At 31.5% G+C, this 22,627-nt stretch overlaps 2 protein-coding genes across 3 annotated transcripts; one reads left to right on the top strand and one right to left on the bottom strand.

Annotated features, from left to right (window-relative positions):
* The first annotated feature begins 1,062 nt into the window (after positions 1 to 1,062).
* LOC115991767 (GDSL esterase/lipase At1g29670-like) lies at positions 1,063 to 3,581 on the top strand. The gene is made up of 5 exons (XM_031115670.1): positions 1,063 to 1,410; positions 1,676 to 1,800; positions 1,970 to 2,215; positions 2,301 to 2,547; positions 2,658 to 3,581. Exons 1-5 carry the CDS (start codon positions 1,161 to 1,163, stop codon positions 2,870 to 2,872), a joined length of 1,083 nt encoding a protein of 360 aa, XP_030971530.1. The 5' UTR covers positions 1,063 to 1,160; the 3' UTR covers positions 2,873 to 3,581.
* Positions 3,582 to 3,703: 122 nt separating this feature from the next.
* Positions 3,704 to 16,320, bottom strand: LOC115991769 (agamous-like MADS-box protein MADS1). 2 transcript variants are annotated; one of them, XM_031115673.1, is made up of 9 exons: positions 16,149 to 16,320; positions 15,584 to 15,819; positions 10,761 to 10,842; positions 8,182 to 8,243; positions 7,991 to 8,090; positions 7,805 to 7,846; positions 4,520 to 4,561; positions 4,238 to 4,407; positions 3,704 to 4,017 (listed from the first exon to the last, which is right to left on the bottom strand). In XM_031115673.1, exons 2-9 carry the CDS (start codon positions 15,808 to 15,810, stop codon positions 4,014 to 4,016), a joined length of 729 nt encoding a protein of 242 aa, XP_030971533.1. In that variant the 5' UTR covers positions 15,811 to 15,819; positions 16,149 to 16,320; the 3' UTR covers positions 3,704 to 4,013. The 2 variants fall into 2 exon arrangements, with proteins under 2 accessions (XP_030971533.1, XP_030971534.1); XM_031115674.1 differs by lacking the exon at positions 3,704 to 4,017 and having other exon boundaries at positions 4,234 to 4,407.
* Positions 16,321 to 22,627: the final 6,307 nt, after the last annotated feature.

Below are 22,627 nucleotides of genomic sequence, written 5' to 3'. Positions count from 1 at the left end.
ATTTAACCTTTTATATATATATAATCATAATCTTGATATACAATGACTTAAAAAAATCTAATGAACAGTTTTACCTCTTATTTAATGTCTATGTTATGCAAATCATCAACCAGTAAATATATGATAATGGTTTTTTTTTTTTAAACTATTTATAAAATTTAGGGACTAAAATAGAATTTTATCTAAAAAATTATCACACGCAACGCGTAAGTTTGCGACTAGTGATTTTAAATATCTTAGTGAAAACTCAATCATTTTCAAAGAAAATTACAAACTAGACAACCCCACTCAATATTGTGATCTGAGCTCTATGGCAACTCAATTTGTCTTGTGTTATCCATGGTTGGGTTGGTTTTTACAGCTACGATGAGTTGGATTGGTTATTTGATTTGGAGATATCTCATACTAAGGTCTAAGGAGGTCATGTTGGGTTGAAAATTATTCCTAATCCAACCTAACTCAACTTATGCACGCTCCTAATTACAAACATAAGATTCTATTATCGTGTAATCACTTGTCACCACACAAATGTAGAAGGAATACTATTCAATTACAATTTCTTATATTTTTTGTAATACTTATTTTTATTTCCCGGTAATCACTATTATAGTGCACCAAACATGTTGAGTATGGCATACTATTTTTTATAAGTGTAATTGTTCCCAAGACATAATTAGAATTTAGAAGCGTTTTTTTTTTTTTTTTTTTCTAATACTACAAACTTTTCCATAACTTTGCCACAATTTTGCTATATCGCGACTCATAAGTGGTGAAAATAAGATAGTGGGTACATGATTTCATCATTCATGAGTCGCCACATAGCAAAGTTATGAAAAGAAAAAAAAAGTTGTTACTATTTTAACAAGAAGATGCGCATTTTTGGCCTCAAATGGCTCCTAATTTTTCTAGTATAAGTGGTAAATCAATCATTTCCTACATCAAAATTGTCAACCTCAGGTACCCATTGGAATCGCACAATCGTATTCGAATGGTTGTATCACCCGACTTCATTCCCTTTTTGCCTATATATACTTGTTTTGCTGCTACACATTTTTCATCCTACTTGCTTTTAACTTTCTCACATATTCATCTCACATTCTTCAACTTTTTCTCTACGTTCCTACTTCTTTTACATTTTCCTTTCTTTGTTTTCTTTCACAATGTTGGCTGAGTTAAAAATATGGCTGTTGTTACTTTCTTTTCTCGTGGTTTCATCAAACATGCAACTTCATGTTCAAGCAGTGCCCCAAGTACCTTGTTTTTTCATTTTCGGAGACTCCCTAGTGGATAATGGCAATAATAACGGGCTTCCAACAAAGGCTGTATCTAATTACCCTCCATATGGTATTGACCTTCCTCAAGGGCCCACAGGAAGATTTAGCAATGGCCTAACCATGGTTGACATATTAGGTAATTTGATAGAGCTAAGTCCCTCCCATGTACATAAACATCATCTGTAAATTCGTGTCTTGAAATCTATGCGTATTTCAAACATATACTAGAGAAAACATATGTACTATTTATCTGAATGCATATTAAGGTTGACATAATGATAATCTGTGCATCAACAAGTTTTTTTTTTTTTTTTTGGTTAGTTGAAACATTCATTTGATCACGGTAGCCAGGACATGAGCTTCTTCATTTTCAGCATGTTAATTGTAAATTCTCTCTGCAGCTCAAATTTTGGGCTTCGACAAGTACATTCCACCCTTTGCAAATCTTGCTAGCTCGGACATACTCTTAGGTGTGAATTATGCGTCTGCCGCAGCTGGAATTCGTGAAGAAAGTGGGAGTCACTTGGTAATTTACATAGTCAATTAACTTCTTCATCTTTGAATTGGTATTTGGTTGCTTAAATTCTGCACTTGTACTTGCAGTACTAGTTTTACGCATATCTATATGCTTTTGTATAAATTAACACATCACAAGTGATCAATACATGACATAAACTTCTCTGGCCGCCATGCAGGGTGTTCGGATCAGCTTGGATAAACAGTTGGTGAATCACGGAATAACATTTTCTCGCATTACTGAAAGTCTAGGAAGTAAAGATTCAGCCACTCAGCACCTAAATAAATGCTTATATTATGTTGGAATGGGAAGTAATGACTACATTAACAACTACTACATGCCCCAAAATTACTCCACAAGCCAGAACTATACTTCAGAGCAATACGCTGAAGCTCTTATTACGCAATATGGTAACCAAATCAAGGTTAGTAGCGTTGGGGCAGCATGTTTCTTGTTCTATTCCACTACACATACTCGAACCAAGTTTGAATTTTTTTTTTTTTTCATAGACTTTGCACAGTTATGGAGCAAGGAAGGTTGCAATATTTGGAGTAGGACCAATAGGATGCACTCCATTTGCAATTACATCACATGGCACAAATGGTTCTTTGTGCGTGGATACGATTAACTTAGATGCCCAACTCTTTAACAAGAAGCTTGTATCACTTGTGGATCAACTGAATAAGGAACTAACTGATGCAAAATTTATATATGTGGATATTTTGGGGATTGGATCAGGGGATCCATCCCTTGCTGGTATGATTTCTCAAACTTCGTCCTATTTTTCCTCTCTCTATATATATAGATTATTGATTTTTGAACAAATATTTTTAGTAATAGTATATTATGTGATTTGTGCATTTCAGGTTTCAAGGTTGCAAATGTTGGGTGTTGTCCAGTTGATGAAATTGGGCAATGTATTTGTTCCAAAACTCCATGCCAGAATAGGAGTGAGTACACATTCTGGGATTCTTTCCATCCTACTGAAGCTGCTAACAAAATCTCTGCAGCTAGATCATATCAGAATTTTTTGAAAACTGATACCTATCCGATGGATATTAGTCACCTAATTAAGCTTTAATCAAGGAGCCCCAGCCGATGGTCTAATCCTTTATTAGAAATTTTTTATTTTTTGGTTAATAACTTTTCTCAAATGGAACTGCTAGACATATTTTTCATGTTGTATATGGCATTTTTCTGATTAAGCAATTTCAGCATTTCAGGTTCATCCATGCAATTGTGGCTCTACTCTTCCGATATTTAAGATTGCTATATGGATAGGAGAATATCTTAACGAAATAGTATTTCATAAACACGAGAACTGTTAAATTAAAGAAAGTCAAACAAATATATAGTTGTAATTGGCAAAATATAAAGTAGAATACAAAAAAATAGCACAAATGATTTGTATTTCTTAGGTATGTATTTTTCTTACGTACACTTTTTTAAATCTTAATTTTAAGATTTAGTTGTTAGCTTATTAGACACAGCCCTCCCTTGCACATATCACGCCAAGTTGGTGGGATCTAGATATTAACAGGACACTCCATACACTTCCAAAAAAAGACAAAACCACCAACTCTTGCACCCAAAAATTGATGTTTTCTTTTTCCAAGAGATGGCAATATTTGACATGACCTATATAGTATTTTATATAGAATTATTTAATTGAATTTGATCGAGAAAACTAATATACAATATTTAAGAAATTGTATTTAACTTTTACCTAATAAATAATTACTCTCCCATCTCTTCCCCTCTTACTCTTGTCATTTATTATTTTTCTTCCAAACTTTCAAACACAGTGAGAAGCTAATTACATATCACTTTTCCCAATTCTTTACACCTTTCAGTGATATGGTGAATTTGACTGTAACTATTTATATCAACTGAGACAGTGCAAATAAGCTGATTGTGTACAGAAGACTGGCAAATCAATTAATGCTACAAAGAGAGTACTTAGAAATCAAATGAGACTAATGATGATAATTATGTTAGTGGTATCTGCAATAGAGTTCTTAGTGCTTGAATAAACATACACAACACAGATCCATCTCAAATAGCATTCTTAGGAGTCTTATGACAGTCTACAAAGCCACAACACTAGGGATAGTACCCTCCGCTTAGCGTTTGACAACATACCTGTAGCTTTCACTTGATGTCATATTTGATATTCTCCATGGAATATAAAAACAGCTGATATTGCAAGGCCCTAAAGCTTATTAACTGCTTAGAAATAGTAAGAAAACATGTATTAGACAAATGTTTATTAGATCATCTTATTCATTATAGTCATGAATAATCAGCAGATGCATATGTCAATGATTTATCTTGTAAGGTTAGCCTTAAAAATATATGCTTATAGCTTTCTAAGTATTTAAATCTAGACTAGCAACCGATTAGGTTATTGCACTAATTGAAGAGACATCTGGAGTGAGACTCTTACACTAATTGAAGAGACATCTGGTCTTCACGTGGGTACTGATGATTGGGTTGTAATGCATTTACTTGAAAAAAGTTTCGAGAATCATATTGCTGAGTTTGCATGAACTCATAGTTCCCACCTCCTGCTGGCATCACATTCAAGTTCTGCTGGTTTCTCTCATTCTCGGCTATCTATACCATCCAAAAAATTCACATACATGTCACTATTATTCGTCTACTACACGCACTTGCGTGCGTACACACATATATATATAGAGTGAAAGAGAGAGAGAGAGAGAGAAACCTTTGCTCGGAGAAGCTGGTTATTGTTATGCAATTCAACTTCCTGCAATGCACATTTTAATATGGGGAATGTTATAACGGCAACATTCAGTAGCTAAAAGCAATTTGAATAAGTAGATAAATAGATATGTGAATCTAGACAGCTTCAATAATTATAATGAGCTTATTTACTATTTTGCAAACATGAAAATAGATTATAAGGGGTCAAGAGCATGGCCGATTAGTGATATTGCCTAAGTACCAGAGTTGGCATCACCTCTCTCCTACTTATTGTAACAATCAGATTATAAAAATAAATAAGATTACAGAGTTACACACAAAGATGACATTTATTTTGCAGCTAAACTCACTGATCCAAACAAAAATGAAATCGATTGCAACTTGAAATAGTAAAATGACAAATTATATATTTCCACCCTAAACTTATCCCATATTTATAACATCCTCCAAACTATTAGTTTGCCCGATTGACACCTAAATTTGAGAAAAATCTAACAATACCCATTATCATCCAAATTAGATAAAAATTACGGGTTTTTCATCTTAACCAATGCATGTAATTTCGTAACTACACTTAATTTTCGTCTTATTTATCGCCCAATTTAGACCTTTCCGAGTTACCTTGATACAATATCTTTTGACGGGGCTGGGGAGTGGAACCATTGTAAATGTTATGAAAGTATAGGATGGAAAAGTTTTATTTCCCACAATAATAATAAAGAAATTCAAATTGAGAACTTGCAAATTACAATAGTCTCCCAATTTTCATATTCCAGAAATAGAAGAGAACCAAACAAACGTGTAGGGAAAAATTATTTGACTAAATCACTAAGTACTAAGACCCTACTAAGCACCCTAATTTTGTCAACCTCACTTTCACAAATATTGTTAAAATATGGGATAGTATTGTGATCCACTGGTGTCAAGCACTTGATATGATTGTGTAATTATATGGCGAGAAGTTTCACCTGTAATAATTTGAAATAATTCAACCTTGATTCTTTTTACAAACATTCAATCTAAGGTGAAACTTGTGTCAAAATTGAAATATTATGAATAATAATATTGAGATGATCAAAATTGGAGAACAGAAGAGATTATCATGTTTCAGTCACTAAGACCTATGTCATCTTTCATTCAATTGTTTTTTTTTTTTTTTTTCTCTTTGTTTTTGATGGGATCTTTCATTCAATTGTTGATCACACATTACAAGGGATTCACAATTTTTTATAATAGGATTTACATAATTTGAAAAATAGATCAACTATTAATTCAGTACATATATATTTTGACTTTGAATTTCATATCAATGTAATCAATTCCTCCAATCCATTAATTCACTCTACATAATCGATTCATCTTCAATTTGTGAAAAGTATCATACTTCCCAAAAACTGCAGTACTCTATTCTAGGATATACCATGGGAAATATCTTAAGATCCAAGTTTGTCTATATTGGGTAGCAAGCATATATTGCTGTCCCAGTGCAAAGGTTCTAGGGCTGGTATAAGTAAGAGGTATTAAAAAATATCCAAGTTGTCTAATGGATTTCTTGTAAAAAAGAATTGTCTAATGGATGGTATTTTACCAAAAAAAAACTCTTTTAATTGGATACAAATACGATATATAGAAATTAGATGATAAAAATATATATAGAAATTAGAAGGCACTAAACCAAACTGTTGTTTATCCTTATTGGGAAGTTCCAAAATTTTGTGATGAACATGAGTATTGGGATTTTTTTTTTTTTTTTTTGGGAGATATAATATGGTAAGAGTTCATTTTAAGCTCATGTATGGTCTGGTTGAGATACTGAGCAGAGCTACTGTAGGGTGGATTAGCTGGTAACCTAGTATATATTCTGTCCCTAGTCACTATGGTTCTGTGATTCATTTTCTGACTTGTAGTACACCATGAAATTTGAGTAGCAGAACTGCTGATCCCTAGGGAAAAGTCATATTTAGTACTCCCTTATTTTATGCTGTTACATATTTATGCACCAAAAATATGAGAAATTATTCCATATACTAAGGGTGGGTTTTATTTGCAAAACCTATATGTGAGACTTACCCTTATGTAAGAGATGAACGTGGTACATCCAATGCACTAAATATTTTCACCAAAAAATATAGAGATATTCCATGTTTATAATATAAAAATTCTAAAGTTATTACAAAATTTATCTTAAAAGACTTAAAGAGTATGTAAAAATGAATGTGATTGATGCTGCTTCAACACATAATAAATAAACATTTTAATTACTATTTTGTAGTTGGTGACACCTTCAAAAAAATTTGTGACTGGTGACATATTAGTTTCAAAAGTTTATGTAGTAAAATTTGTTATCCTCCAAGAATCACTCTTACAATACTGCACTATAAAAACTATGTATTGATGCTTCATTAAGTGGAAAATATTTTATTTATCAAGAAAAAAAATTGGAAAAGTTTTTAAGGTAGAGTTGTCCAAAATTAGGTAAGAAAAATGAATGATGGGAAGTATTTTTACTGCAGAATTGACATTAACTGAATTACATCCTAAACATATGTAAGGTGCATGGTAGTTTGTGTGAGTTTGAGTTTATTTATTGTGTCCATATGAGAACACTAGATGTATTGGTATTAAAAGTTTGTTTTGGGTTGAGTTGAATTTTGGTTAGTCTGTGTTTATGAAAGGTTGTGAGTGTGTAATTCTCAAAAGAACTATACATACGAACATTTTCATAAAATAACTATGGATTTTAGAAGTCAGAATATTGCCAATTTGCCATTGCTCAGAACATGTAGAAGTTGTAACCCTAATGTATTAATTAGTAGTTAGTGCTGCAGCAATAAATTTCATGCCTAAATCTTTTTAAGATGCTCCAGTAAATCATCCTTAGTATTTCTTATCTAGTTCAATTTTTTTAGAAATTTCTCCAACAGTTTGTTTTAAGGTGAATAGCTCAAATCAACCTCAATTAGATGGGTACATATTCCATAATTCCTTTTTTTTTTTTTTTTTTTTTCATTAGAAAAATGCATTAATATTTAAAAAAATATGCGTTTATTGTAGCACATCCTTGATTGATAATAACAATTGAGGCTGTCAATACTATATTGAAAATCTGTTGCCTCACACCAATCATATAAATTTATTAAGACATATAACAGGCAGACCTACTTAAAAGATAAGCATTATGCTAGTATTCCCAGCCTCAACAAACATCTTCAAAAATTTTGGACTACTAAGATAGAGAGTAGATAACTTCAAAAAGAAGAATTAGTCAAAGAGAAGGAGTGGTTACCCTTTTCTGCATATACTCAATTTCTGCAAACAAGAGCTCATTCTGGATTCAATGAGAAGAAAAAAGGAAATAAAAGCGAAGTTGATTGTTAGTGGTGACTTAAACTAATGCAATAAACAAATTCAGTTACTTGTTATTAGTAAAACAAAATTCATATATTTGTAAGTGAAAACATGGAAGAGATACCTTTTTGGATCTAATTTTGCTAATTCCTCTCTCTAATTTATTCTCCAAGTTCTTGAGCTCTTTTACAGTCAAATTGCTCAAAGACTCACCCAGCATTTGCCTGGAAATACATTGTCAGAATGAAAAGGTTGCATGCAAGTGAAATAGTATAATTCTGGACAATGAGATTATCTAAAATATCTTTAGATTACCTGTTTGAATTCTGCAAATTTCCAATTTGCACACGCAGTTTAGCAGACTCTTGCTGGTAGAACTGAGATTCATGTTCATTAAGTATTAGGATCAAAATACCTCATTAAGATAGGGTTTGGCTTACTTCTAGTAACTTTTTAATTGGACATCTCCTATTCTTTTAAATATATATTGGCAAGTGGTTGTGAGTTTTAATTTCCACATTTTATTTAATTAGTGGATAATGTGGCAATTTCTCATTAAAACAAAAGAAGATTCCAGTTAAAAAAGTACTGGAGGTAAGCCAAATCCATTAAGATATATGATGAGAATTCATTAAATTATGAGGTCAATATTAATAAAACATGGATTACCTGTTTGAAGAAACTACCTTTAGTCATGCAAAATATGTATATATCTAACCTAAATTATGGGTCTAGTATTAATTCTAGTACAAATTCAAAAGCATGACAAACACCCTTGACATTACTCATAATGTACATCACTATTTTGTTCTGATGGGAAAGTGGCTACTCCAAATATTTAGTTTCTGTTATTATCATTATCAGGTAATTACATTGCCATATATGCATTCCTCTAGAGGCAGAGACAACCTAGTGAACTAAGCACAGATGTTTAGAAAAATCTCAAGACCAAACAATGCCTTGATATTAAGACAAAAGTCTACATCCCATGTAATGTAACTTCAACAATAAGATTTTCTCATCTAAAGTGTAAGCTTCCATGTTATATACACCCTAAAAATATAAAGAATATAAATATAAAATAAAATGATTTAATGGAGTATAACATGTATAAGCTTGGTAATTATGTTGTGTAAGACTTAAGGAGAGAAGGCTAAGTACTAGGATATGTTGTTATTAAGAAGTTAAAAAACTATTGGTTTATTTGGATTGAAGGAGAGGGAAGGAGAGTAGAGTAGAGTATAGTAGATTTACCCAAAATTAGCTTATTTTTAGCCAACTTTACTTTACTCCCCTTCACTCCCCCTCCTTCCCTCCATCCAAACAGGCCATAAATTGTTAGCTTGTGAAGTGGTTACAATTACCTCTTTGTTTATAGGATGAGGTCAATACATAGAATAACATCATTGAAAAATCAATAAACTGTCTCTTCTTTTATAGTAGTGTAATGTAGCCTTTTTAGGAATTGAGTAATTTAGTTTCAACTCTTATCTTCAATAAGAATATGATTGAAATTACTCTTTAATTTTACTATATTATTTTCTTCAAATGATGTAAATAAATTTCTTTAATTCGTTATTTTTTCTTTTAATATTTCATTTGCATCATTTCTTTATGTTTATGGTGTTACTAATATCCTCTTAATTAAAGAAATTCCAAACCCACTTGAGAATCTTCATTTGTCTCGGAAAAAGCATTTGGTAAACACTCACTAGGTATAATTTTAGTTTCCAGTGCCTTTACCCCAAAGATCTTAAGATGGTAAATATTTTGTGGTCATGTGAAATTCATTCTATCCTATCTTTTAAAAGAGTAGGATTTCTTAAACTCGCATTTTATCTATGAAAGCTTACTTTGGAAAACCTCTAGAGCATTAAACTTAGGTACATTTGCTAATCATCACCATTACATTGTGCAAAACAATTTCAATAGCTATTTGTTTTCAATTTTTTTGTTGGACAATATTTTTATAATTTTTGTGGCATGGAGAGAGAGAGAGAGAGAGAGAGAGAGTTAAGCGAATTATAGAAAACAAAAATCTCCCTCAAGGCCATCAATTTAAAGTTAAACAAATTGTGGCTCACTAGGATTTTTTTGGTCTTGTATTAAATAATGATCAAAGTTAACTACAAGTTGAATTACTCTATTTATAAAGTAATTTCAAGGAAAAAGAATCACTAAATTTCTAAAAGAAGTGGGGGCAAAGTAACAAGGTTCAAAGATCAAAACCAAAGTTTCTTCAATATAATACAAACCAGCACAAAAGAAGATATTAGAAAATAATTCCAATATAACCTTGAAAACTATATATGTCAGCTTCCACATATGGTTTTGAAAACCTTGATTGTATAGGTATATGGTTAGGGGAAAACTCAAGTGTATCAATTATCTTTCTGTACTATACTCTTGATAAGTAGAACTTTACCATATTTTGACTACATGATAAGACATGCATTATAGCATTGATGCATGAACTTGATGTGAAAATATAAGCTCACAAAATAAAAAGGAATAAGAATTTCAAATTTATAAGTGTTCATATATGTGTCTATGAAGGGAGAGGGGTTTGACTTGTGTTAATTAATTCTACAGATATATCATCATGCCAATGACAAGGTAATGGATTGATAACTGCATTATACTATTTTTATAAGGTTCAAAAGAGAACAATCATGTAGATTACCAAGCACATAACTTGGACTGTGGGAGAAATCTAAATAAGACCATGATGCTTGGCCTGGTGACTGTTAGATCACCATTCCTTGGATATGATTCCAAATATATTGGTCCATTTATGAAAGACTCAATTTCGTTTGCTTTGGAGAATTAGACAGTGAGAACCAAGAAAATTACTTGAGTTTTCCTGGAGCAATATAAAGAAAAAGAAGGTGTACCTGAGTGTTGGCTTCAGTAACAGACCCAGTATTGGAGGAATCTGCACATGCCTTCTTGTACCTCTCAATGGTTGATTTCACACTACAATCATAATGTTCACAAAATGTTTATAAAAAAAATAAAATAAAATAAAAAAATACAATATGCATTTTATTGGAATAGTCACATGCGAATGGCATGATTAGTTGATTAGAAAAGTTCCATGTTTTTTTTTTTTGAGGGTGAGAAAAGTTCCATGTTGAATAAAAATGATAAGAGTAATTCAAATAATATAATTGGACTTTAACTCATAAGTTTAGGGTTAAACTTTTGGCTTAAGTGGTGCCTCAACATGTCAGTTGGCACCACATGGTAGTTTTAAGGAGATGTCCAATGTTCAAATCTCTACTCCCTAACTATTGAATTATAAAAGAAAAGGTCTCAATTGCAGTAAAACCCTAAATTGCACAATTTTATCCTTTTGCAATTTTTAAAACATTCAAAATGCATCAATCTATTTGATTTTTATTAACAGTCACTATTCATGGAATATCCAAAGTTTAGTACTTCTTTGCACATTTATGTATTATGTAACAATTTCACCATTTTTCTTAACTGGAAAAATATGTAATAACTGTTAGATGTTAATTCTTAAAATAAATGTGTTACTTCCTTCTCAAAAAAAAAAAAAAAAAATGTGTTAATTCAAATGAGTTTGGACAATGAAAGTTTATTTACTTTATATCTTTGGCTTGTGTTAGGCATCATAAAAATGAAAGTTTATTAATTTATAAAACAATATCAGCCTATTTAGTTTATATTTTTTGCTTGTCCTATAGATATCAGAATTATCATATGAATTGGGCAATGAAAGTGGAATTCCTCAGAATAATAATAGCCTAAGCATTTTAGTCTACTGATAATGGAATCATAGCCTCAAGGAGCAGATTACCTAAGTTGTCACTTGGGTAAAAAAAAAAAAAAAAGAAAACTAGGTCTTTTTTTTCATATCTGGAAACAAAATGACATAATTAATTTTACTGTTCTTGTTGATCTATGCCCCTTTTTTATCTTTGAGATCTGTGCCATTTATTATAAATCTCTAGCCATAAAGTAATATCTACATTATCCATTGTTTTACAGCATGTGAAGCCTTAATCTATACTAAACTTGGTGTTTGACTTGTCATAGAACCGGACCAGCTATGAATTATGATAGTAGAACAGGTATTTATTATATTTATTAGTAAATAAATAAATTTTAAAAAACAAATTAGTAGAAAATTTTATTTTAAGAAATATTTTTGAATGTAACAAATTTTTATTTAAAATTGAAGTAGACATATTTCCACACAAAAAAAGTATAAATTTGATCTTTTGACATGTATATTCCTAATAAAAACTAGAATTTTCAATTTGAATTTTCCATATACATAACAGTTTTTTCTCTCTTTGAGTCGGAAATTTATTTTATTTGAACAAAAACAACAACAAAAAAACCATAAAGGTTTTTATGTCACCCACCACCATGAGATTGAATTTTGAACAAAAATTACTAACACATGCAGTTACTATGTTTTGCATAAACACTAAAATAGTGAAAAATCGATACACCAGGCACCCTAATAAATTTCTCATTTATCTTAGATGCATTACATTGAGTTCTTATGTTAAATTCAAATATCTTATTGCATTGACCAATAAAACACAAAGAGTATAATCTTTTTTCAAAAATAATTAAATTCAATTCCAATGTGCTTGAATTTAGTTGGGGTCCTAATGTACTACACCTAAGTTACCATACATAAATTAACTCATATTTTGATACCCTAAAAGAAAATCGTTAATGTTAAACATAGCATCAACTACTCTCCTTTTTTAGATACTTTGATAGTTACACTTACAATTGAGGAGAAGAGATTTGAATTCTGGATATCTTCATTGAAAATGCTAAAAGGTGTCAACCAATTAATAAGCTACAAAGCTCTTAGTGACAATTCGATAGTTGAGGAATAGAGGATTTAAATCCATGATGATTATCAAACAAAAAAAAAAAATCCATGATGTTTATGTTAGAGATACTAATAAAATATATAAATTCAGTTACAAAACTCTTCGCATACAACATCAATTACTCAATTATAATTCTTCTTAAGAAAAAATACCCAACTATAATCTAAATATCATTAAAATAATTTTTTTTTTCTTGGGTATCATTGAAATGATATAATTCAATGATAAGTCAATAGCATATCTTTTATACATATAATATTCTTAATAATAATAAAATAGCATACTTGACAGCCTAAAGAAAAAACTCGAAAATTTTACTCTAATAATAGATAGATTATTATTGGAAAATAAAATAATATAATAATAACCTATGCGTGTGAGTGTAAGACCCCAAATACAGATGTCTTCACGAAAGCAAATGTTAGCTTGTTAACCTCTCAGATTAATAGCAAGTAAAATAAAGAATTATTAACCGTCAGATCAACCAACTTTCTCAGTTAATTGATTCTAATACGAAACCCCTGGAACAAAGACCAATTGAATGATTCAAAATCTCAGTTTTCTTGAGTCAGAGTTGATTCAGACAGAGTCGTAACTAAATGTGACATGATGTGATGCAATACAACGTTAGAGTAGATATAGATATGGTAAAAAAAAATAAATAATAATAAAATAATTTTTTTTTTTTAAAAGGTCTAAAATTAATATAAACAAACCCATAAAAATCACAGTTGAGATTTCAGAAGAGCCACCATTTTCAATGTGCTAGCCGATACCTTAATTTCGTCGAGCCACTGATTGGCTGTCTCTGCCATGCTGGCACTACCTCCTACAATACCATTGGCTAAACCATACCAACGGCTAGATCTTTTCCACGTATCAAATACCCATTACACAATGGACATTCTCCTCAGACCACATTCTATTACCCACCTCGAAATTTTACACACAAAAGTTTTAAATTTTGGTATTTAAAAAAGGACATGAAAAAAAGTAAAAGTAAAAAAAAGATATAATTAAATCAGTCACTTCAGTCTGAAAATCTGAGCACATCAAAACCGTCCATTCAATCAGTAGCCGCTTCTCATTGCCTGAAACAAGCTAAGTGCTCAGAACTCTCTCATTGGCTCAAACTTGTCGTACGTTGTCTCTGCTCAGTCCTTCTTTACTCTCTCTCTCTCTCTCTCTCTCCAAAAAAAAAAAACTTTGTCTTTCGAAAGCTTACATAAATATATCTATGCAAGATCTTTGGGCAAATGTAAAGCCCAGTATATAGTGCCAAACAGTGACATTATGATTACCCAAGATGAAGCAGTCTCATTGGTTTATAACTCTCTTTCGCTCTGTCTGAGTACTCTTTGCTATTTCAGTTGTGGTAAAGAATTTTACCCCCTATGAGAGAGAGTAAGAAAGTGAAATCTAAAAAGAAAAGAAATTCCCAAGAGAGAGGAAAATATATATATATATATTAATTTACACCCGAGGATTCAGATGAATGAAATGAAGAGAACCCAGAATAGGAATCGTGACACATAAACTCTTTTGTCAGAGGTCCAAGATGTGTGACGTGACCAAAGATTCTTTCAACTATGACAAATCTTAGCCTGGTCCTCAAAAGTTTTCAAACCCTAACAATACCACCACATCCCAATTCCTGAATAAATTAAAATAGAGGAAAAAAGAAACATTATCTCCCTTGTTTTGATTGGTTGTGGATGACTTTTTTTTCTTGATTTAAGGATGGATTACCCATTGGAGTGTTTGGACAAGTTGATTACTCTATGTAGTTGCTAATGAACCCTAATTTGGGTATGTTTGACCATGAGAAAAATCTTGCACGTGGTGCAACTGAGATTTTGGGGATCTTTTCTTGAGGGTTAGTGAGGAAAACCCTACCTTGGGTGTGTGTGTCTGTGACCTGATTTAGTTGTGATTGGTTAGAAAAGTGAGTTTCTAGTAAAATTCAAGAGAAACACCCATCTGGGTTTGAAACCCTAAGTTGGGTCTTTTTCTTTTTATTCTTTTGTCTTTAGAAAGGACTTGACAATTATTATTATAACTATTATTTTTTGCAATTGTACTTTGTGATCTTGATGTCAAACTGACGTGCCATTAAGGAAGTGTCAAGGAGAGATGGAGGGATTGGTCTAATGAGAACATGACAGCTTTTGTTGTAGTAGGCCTTCTTAGCCTCATAGATGACATCAAAGAGAGAAAGAGAGAGAGAGAGAGAGAAAAGAAAAAAGGAAAGGAAACAGAAAATTTAACAACAATGGAGGAAGATAAGAAGCTGATCTCACATGCCTGCATACATTCCCAAATCACTACTTGTTTCTACTTACAACCATAATACTTCTATTTCCATATATTACACCAGATCTATCTATCTATCAGACCAAGAAGAAAAAATATGATCATAAGAAGAAAAAAAAAAAAAAAAAGGGAAGAAAACCCATAAAGCACATAGAGGGTAAAAAAACAAAGCAGAAGAAAGAAAGAAAACTGAATCTTAGTTAAACAAAGAGATATAGAACTCAATCTTAACTGCCCTGCACCATAAAAATGATTATGTTCTTGTGCTTTACTTCACCCAAAAATCTATTGCAGAAGGGAAAATCTTTCTTCAATAGAAACACCAATTAATATTTTCAACTTAAACAATTTAGAAGAAAAAAAGGACTAATTGACCATTAAAAAAGTGGCCCTTTTTTGGAAGGGAAGGTAAAGAAGAAGTTGAAAGTTTATAAATTTTGAAAAATTAAGATTAACAACAACAAGCAATGGGGCTAAAAGTCTTGAAAACATTAAGATGAACATGAACAAAGCTATACCTGTTGTTAGCATACTCGTAAAGGCGGCCACGGGTAGAGAAGACGATTAGTGCAACCTCAGCATCACACAGAACAGACAACTCATAGGCCTTTTTGAGCAGACCATTGCGTCTCTTACAGAAGGTGACTTGCCGATTGGTGGTGTTTTCGATCCGCTTGATTTCAATCTTTCCCCTGCCAATTTTTCTCTGGGGAGAGAGCGACATGGATTGGTTCGGATACACCATGGTTGGTAGCTGAATCAAGCAGAAAAATCAATAATTCATTTACAAAAAAACACTTAATATGCAAGACCATTTTCTCTATATTTGATTGACAACAAGTTGAAGGAAAAGAAAATTAAGCAATGAAAAAAAAGCATAATTAGAATATAGCTAAGCTTCTCCAACTCCAACATGTTATGAGCTGCAAATTTTATTTCCTTTTCTCATTAATTCTTGGCATTAAAACGAAATGTGTTAGTTGCTGAATCTGGGTTTCAAGTGAAAAGGGCTCATTGACAGAAAAGAGTTGAAGCACTTGAAAAAGGTTTTTCAGATTATGTTTAAGAATTTTGCTGACTAACCTGGTGATGAAACAAAGGGAGTATACAGTAATTAAGGAAAGAAGAAGAGTTTTCTTCCTTGGGTTTTCTCTCTTCTTATCCAAAAAATATGTATTCTGGACAGGAAGAGATACAGAAAATGGAAGCAGGCTGGTCTAAGAGATGGGGTATTTAACCATTTATAAAGAAAAAAAAAGTACTTACATTCAGTTTAACTAATTTACAAAAGTCTCCCACTTGCTCTACTATTTTATTGGGTCTTTTTTTGTTTTTTGCTTTTTGTTTTTTCAATTGAGGGAGGGTATCTCTTTTTTGGTTTTTGGTTAAGTATTGGAGATGAACAAAAATACAAGGCTAAAGATGGGAATCGCTCTTAAGCATTCTCTCTCTCTTTTTTTTCTTTTTCTTTTTTCCTTCTTTTTTTTTTTTTGGTTTTTTTGTTTTAAGTGTATTTCATGTGAATGGTGGATACCATTAGGAGAAGGGAGGGATAGATAGTGACATGAAAGGGACATCTGATTGGGACGTTGGGCTATGCTGCATAGTTAAAATTTCTTTATAAACATCAGAGGAAAATATGAGCAAACTAATGGGTTATCTCAATTTCTTTTTTACTATAGTTTTTTACTTATTTGTATTTAAAAAATTGAAGCAGAATAAGTGTAAAAGAAATAAGTGATCCTCTTCTCTCCATATCCTCTTCTTTTTATGAAATTATTCTTCTCTTTTTGTTTTTATTTTCCTAGTATAATGAAGATATAATTTTTTATAATAGAAAGTTTCAACATATGACGTCTTTATAACTCTCTATCATCAAAGCAAGATATTTTGGTGTAGGCAACAATTGATGAATACGTAATTTTCTTTTTGTTTAATACAAAATAGAAATTCTACTCTAATCTAATTTAAATGTATATATGTGTGAAGCTCTCTTTCAGAGACTTGAACCCCAACCCTTGCCCTCCACACCCCACAAACATTTATACTTGTGAAATAACCATCGCACCAAAGATGTGTGGTGGTATGAAGACATAATTTTAATATTATAATATTTGAAACATCTGTATTTATGGTCCACATAAATATGGAGTAGCTAGAGTAAGAAGGATGGTTTATAAATGAGAGCCGTTATGGGAGTTAAATGTTCTTTTACAAGTAAAATAATAAAAGCTTGCAACTTTAATTTTGTAAATTTCAGTCACTCATTTCTTTCTTCTTCATTCTTCGGTAAAGTATATTTTTGGTCCCTAAAATATATAAGATAAGTCAAACTTTGGTTTCTTAAATTTAACAAGTTAGATTTCTATACCTCAAATACTCAAAATGTAATAATTTACGGAACTTTTGTACACAGAATGGGAATCACATTGGAAATAGTAATTTTTATTATTAAGAATAATAGATGTTGTAATGGAATAACAATTCCTATACATAAGTTTAGTTGTTATGCAGGGACGGAGCTAGGATTTCGAGTGAGGGGGGGCGAGATAAACTCAAATCCAAATGCTTAAAAAATTTGTTATAGCCTAAATCTTCATATCGTAGCTATAGATTAACCCAAAGACAACCATATTTTTTTTTTTTTTATCCAAGCTACTTATAAAAGAATATATATATATTGTGTGTGCTTATTCCAAGCTTCTTTGGGGAACTTCGTCAAACACTTAAGCTGCAATAATCCTATGCAAATGCTTTAAGATAAATTTCATAAATCATTTAGAACCAAGATAGAAAATCACAAAAAGAATCAAAATTTAATGAAAATTTGAATAAAGAAAGTGTATTTTTTGTGAAAGTAGGGAAGTATTGAACAAAACTAGAACATGAAAATTCAAAACCACATTTTATATATTTTATATTTTGATTTTTTTCATTGGGCCGGGGGGGCCATTGCCCCCTTTGGTCCAAGCATAGCTACATCCCTGTTGTTATGTATGAAAAAGTTGTAAAAGATGATGAATATTGAAAGTTTGAATTTCTTAGAAATATATTAATTTTAAAAGTTCTTACATGTAATATGAAATAACTATTACAACCATTTTAAAAATGAATAGTTATTCCACTATTTAAGAAATAGCTATTGGTAAAAAAATAACTATTTCCTATAATAAGGATGCAGCCAATAACCGAATAGTTATTACACATGAATAACCATTCCATTACAAGATCTATTATAACATACCAAACATACCCTTGGAGTCTTCATACGTTGGTCTATAAAAATGAAAAAAAAAACTAAAAAAAACTATTTTAACTCCATTTTATAATTCATCCAATGTCCGACCAAAACCCACAACCCACGACACCTATGCTACCACCACCACACCACCCCATGACCCATCAGCAAGCCACAAAATGCACAGCCAGAGAGAGAGAGATAGGTGAAATAGAATATAAAGTCAGAGAGAGAGAGAGAGAGAGAGAGAGAGAGAGATTAAATAATAATTTTTAAGTTTAACACCAAGCTAGAGTAAGTTGTAACAGTAACAACTTACTGTAGCAGAGTGTCAAAATATTTTAGCAATATACACCCAAATAAAGTTGATTTTGAGTGTATGTGGTTCTAAAATAACAATTTGTTGGGGGGGGGGGGGGGGGGGGGGTTTACACCCCCAACGCTAACACTCTAAGTTACTCGTTTCATTTTATACTTTTACATAATTACATCTTACATGGCTAACAATGTAGACATTAGTAATTTTAGTGGTAACAATTAGTCATGTTATTAAAACTACTTTTATATATTTCACAAATAGGAACTATAGCAGTAGTTTTTAAATGGCCGCTATAGCACACAAGCAGGAGTTATAGTAGCAGTTTTTAAATTGATGTTATTTTCTAATTTTCAATAGTGATTATTTTTTTGGTTTCAATAGACTAGGTATATCATTTTTTAAAAATGAGATATAGCAGGAGGTTTTTTGAGATTCTAGCAGCTATTTATAGAACCGCGGCTATAGATTTTTCTACACCAACGGTTGCCATAACCGCTACTCTAACTTATAGCTACTGTTAAGTTTTAGATTGGTAAATTCTATGACATAATTTGGATTGATTTTTCACTGTCGATTATATGTTCAAAACTAAAATTTCCAAGATTCAATTTAAGGGAGACTATTAGTATTACTAAAGATTTTGACTGCCATTTGATCACTCCTTGATGGATCAAAATCAAAATTTTGATAATCTTTCTATCACATCTTGATCAATCGAAAAATAAGTTTCAACTGATTCTTGATAGCGGCTTGATGAATTTTGGATTTAGTGAGTGACGTGTTTTAATGAAGTCTATTATAAAATACTTCATATGGTTATATAGGCCGACTTTGAAGAGCTAGTTAGAGAAAAAATCCTAGCTTACAACTTCAAATCCATGATTATGTCGAGCAAATATAGATATCAAATAGTTGTTGAGTAATTAAATTAAAGCTAAAGCCATAGGTTTTTTTTCATAGAGTTGCCAAAACGGAAGAAATTTAGGTTTTAAATTGGCAAATTTCATAATGTTGTAATCTAAATTGAGTTTGTTAATGTCTATCAAATTTCATGACTAAAAGTCCAAGATGCAACTTAAAGAAAATTTTACTAAAGATTTCTATTGCCAATCAATTGCTCCTCAATTGATCTAAATCATAGTTTTGATAGCCTTTCAATTGCTTCTTCACCAATCAAAAGATGGGTTTCAATTGATGTTTGACAGCAACTAGATCAATCGAGAATCACAAATTTAGTGAGTGATGTGTTTTAAAGAAATTGGTGTTTTGTTACGTTGATGGCTTGCTTTGGTAAGTTATATTGACCAAGTCCTAGTTAGACTAAGAAAATTCTAGCTAACCTTATTCACACATACATACTCTCTCTTTCACTTTACTTGGTATGTCTTACACAACTAGATCGGAAGAATGCGTGCAAGCTTGTCAATCAAAATTTACATTAATAACGTCTAACTCGTCTTTGTTGTCACTAAGCATATTAAGTTCATATAATAATATTTTTATAATACATATATACACTTCATTTTACAGGATCAGTTTGAGCTACAAGGAAATCCCAACTTGGTAATGAAAACATTAAATACAAAATGTGGAAGATTATTGAATTCCAGCTCCAACAAGTTGCATCAAACTTATAAAAAGCTCGTACAATCTCATGGTGCTAACTATGCAAGAAGCCACCCGCCAAAGAATGCCACACTTGAGCTGTGGACTGAACTCATTGATGGGAAATGGACGGCGAAAATGGGTAACTAACCATAGTTTTCCAACTATATAGTTAGTAGTCCCGGTTCCCAAACTATATTATTTACTAGCATCTCGAGTCTATAAGACTCGATTTTGGCCTTTAAATCGAGTCTTAGAGACTCAATTTTCATGGTCTAATCACATCCAATGTGGTATATTTTTCCACATAACGACCACATGGAAATCAAGTCTCTAAGACTCGATTTATAACCCTTATAAATATCATAAAAGAACCCAGAACATATCAAAGAAAAAAAAAAACAAAACAAAAAAACAAAAAGAGAGAAGAACCCAAAACATCAAAGAAGAACCTAGGCCGTGTGCGACCTGGGCCGCACTCGACCGATCCAGGCAGTGTGCGACCGATCTAGGCAATATGCGACCCAGGCCGCCTTTCCTATCTAATCAGAGGCTCTAGATTCTTTCTCCCTCTGATTTGATTGTTGTGTTTCTAGATTTCTTAAATTTTTTTTTTTTTTTTTTTTTGTGTATTTTGGCTTGTACGAGAGACTTGAGACTTAAAATTTTTTTGGTTTATAAATCGAGCCTTAGAGACTCGATTTCCAGGTAGGACAAAAATGACACATCAGATCATGAAAATCGAGTCTTTGAGACTTAATTTATAGACCAAAATTGAGTCTTTTAGACTCAAGATGCTAGTAAATAATATAATTTTGGAGCCGGAACTACTAACTATATAGTTGGAAAATTATGGTTAGTTACCCATTTTCGCCGAAATGGACCAATGAGGATTGGCTGGTAAATTATTTATACATATATTATTATTATCCAATGTTTACTATATTATGTTGTCCACTAATTAGATTAATACTTAGATGAAGTAAATGTATACTGTTTTATTCATAATCTAATAAATATCTTGAATGTTGTTTATTAGAAAAAATCAAGAAAAAAACTCTGAAAATAGGAAGAAAATTTCAGGCAAACATAGATGCGGGACAAAGGCACTTGCTGTTAGGATTGATGAGGAGGTGCATGTTTTTTCATTTTCTTAACCCTTACTATATTACATGTTGTGATTAATTAAGTATATATATCTAACACTTGAATGTTAATTAATGAGACAAATAATAATAACGATCAAGTTCCTGAATTGGCAAAAATCTTCAAAGATATTCATTATAATCCAAATACAAATATGTGGATACACCATGAAGATGAGACGACATATGTATGTGTATCATTCCATCCCTATCATGTTTGTAAAGTTATAACATATGTAGTAGTAATGTTGTGATTGCTTGTTTCCTTCTCTCTTTCAAATGATAGGAAAATATTCTCAAAGTGCAAGAGGATCATTGTAAAGATCCTAATGCAATTCCCCTTACACGAGGAAATCTCAAACTTGGTTTTTAAGAAGAAGTCTGGTATTGTAAAATGACTTGACATGAGACCTTCCTCTTCTCTAGTAACCACCGTCTCACCTAATTCCTCAGTGGAGTATATCCAACGGCTAGAAAATGAGATAATTGAGCTCAAAGAGGCAAGAGCTAGGGACCAAGAGGAGCAAGCTAGGAACCAAGAGGAGCGAGCTAAGCAAGAAGAGGTCCAAAAAAATATTCTTAACTTTTTGAGGAGCAAGGGTTATGATGACGCTCTTACCTATGGGAGTGGTTTAACTTCAAGTTAAAACACTTTTTGGTTAGTACTTTATTTTAGCAATTGATCCACACTACATGGTGTGACTACTTTTTTGATGCATTATTTGAAACTAATTGTATTATATTACACTTGAAAATCTATATTTGCTTTCTACAACTTATACATTAGGAGTTGTGATTTTAATTCATTGGTGTGGCTACTCTTAATGCATTGTTAGAAATGTTTCTTATAACCTAGTTAATGTTTTTACTTTACAATTTTAATGTAGTATTGTTTTTTATATTTATGCAGATTTTTTATTGATGGCTTTTAGGGAATGTACTTTTGGCATTACTTGAAGACATATAAGGACATCTTCCGTTAGTTCTAATTATATTATGCTACACTTTTTGTATTGTTATAAAACATCTTGAATTATTGTATATGTTGCAAACAATTATTGTATGGAAAGAGTTTGAATTGGATACTTGTTTTATTTTTTACTTGTGGAATGTATGAATCTTTTTTTATAAATGTGTTATTTAAATGTGAGGTATTAATAATGTAATGACAGGTTATAGGTTAATATCAAAGCCTTAAAAAAATAAAAATAGAAAATAAGTTTTAGCAACGAATTTTTTCGTCACAAATATAGCA

Source organism: Quercus lobata, chromosome 5 (assembly GCF_001633185.2).
Source record: "Quercus lobata isolate SW786 chromosome 5, ValleyOak3.0 Primary Assembly, whole genome shotgun sequence".
Lineage (NCBI taxonomy): Eukaryota > Viridiplantae > Streptophyta > Magnoliopsida > Fagales > Fagaceae > Quercus > Quercus lobata.
Note: the sequence above shows the minus strand (reverse complement) of the source record. Positions and strands in the feature narration are given on the sequence as shown.

Excerpts from the sequence above, each read along its gene's own strand:
- LOC115991767 (XM_031115670.1), top strand. The coding sequence starts at position 1,161 with ATGTTGGCTGAGTTAAAAATATGGCTGTTGTTACTTTCTTTTCTCGTG. Across the intron at positions 1,411-1,675 it reads AACCATGGTTGACATATTAG|CTCAAATTTTGGGCTTCGAC; the intron begins GTAATTTGATAG and ends TTCTCTCTGCAG. Across the intron at positions 2,548-2,657 it reads AGGGGATCCATCCCTTGCTG|GTTTCAAGGTTGCAAATGTT; the intron begins GTATGATTTCTC and ends TGTGCATTTCAG.
- LOC115991769 (XM_031115673.1), bottom strand. The coding sequence starts at position 15,810 with ATGGTGTATCCGAACCAATCCATGTCGCTCTCTCCCCAGAGAAAAATT. Across the intron at positions 8,091-8,181 it reads AATTTGCAGAATTCAAACAG|GCAAATGCTGGGTGAGTCTT; the intron begins GTAATCTAAAGA and ends ATGTATTTCCAG. Across the intron at positions 4,408-4,519 it reads ACCAGCTTCTCCGAGCAAAG|ATAGCCGAGAATGAGAGAAA; the intron begins GTTTCTCTCTCT and ends TGGATGGTATAG.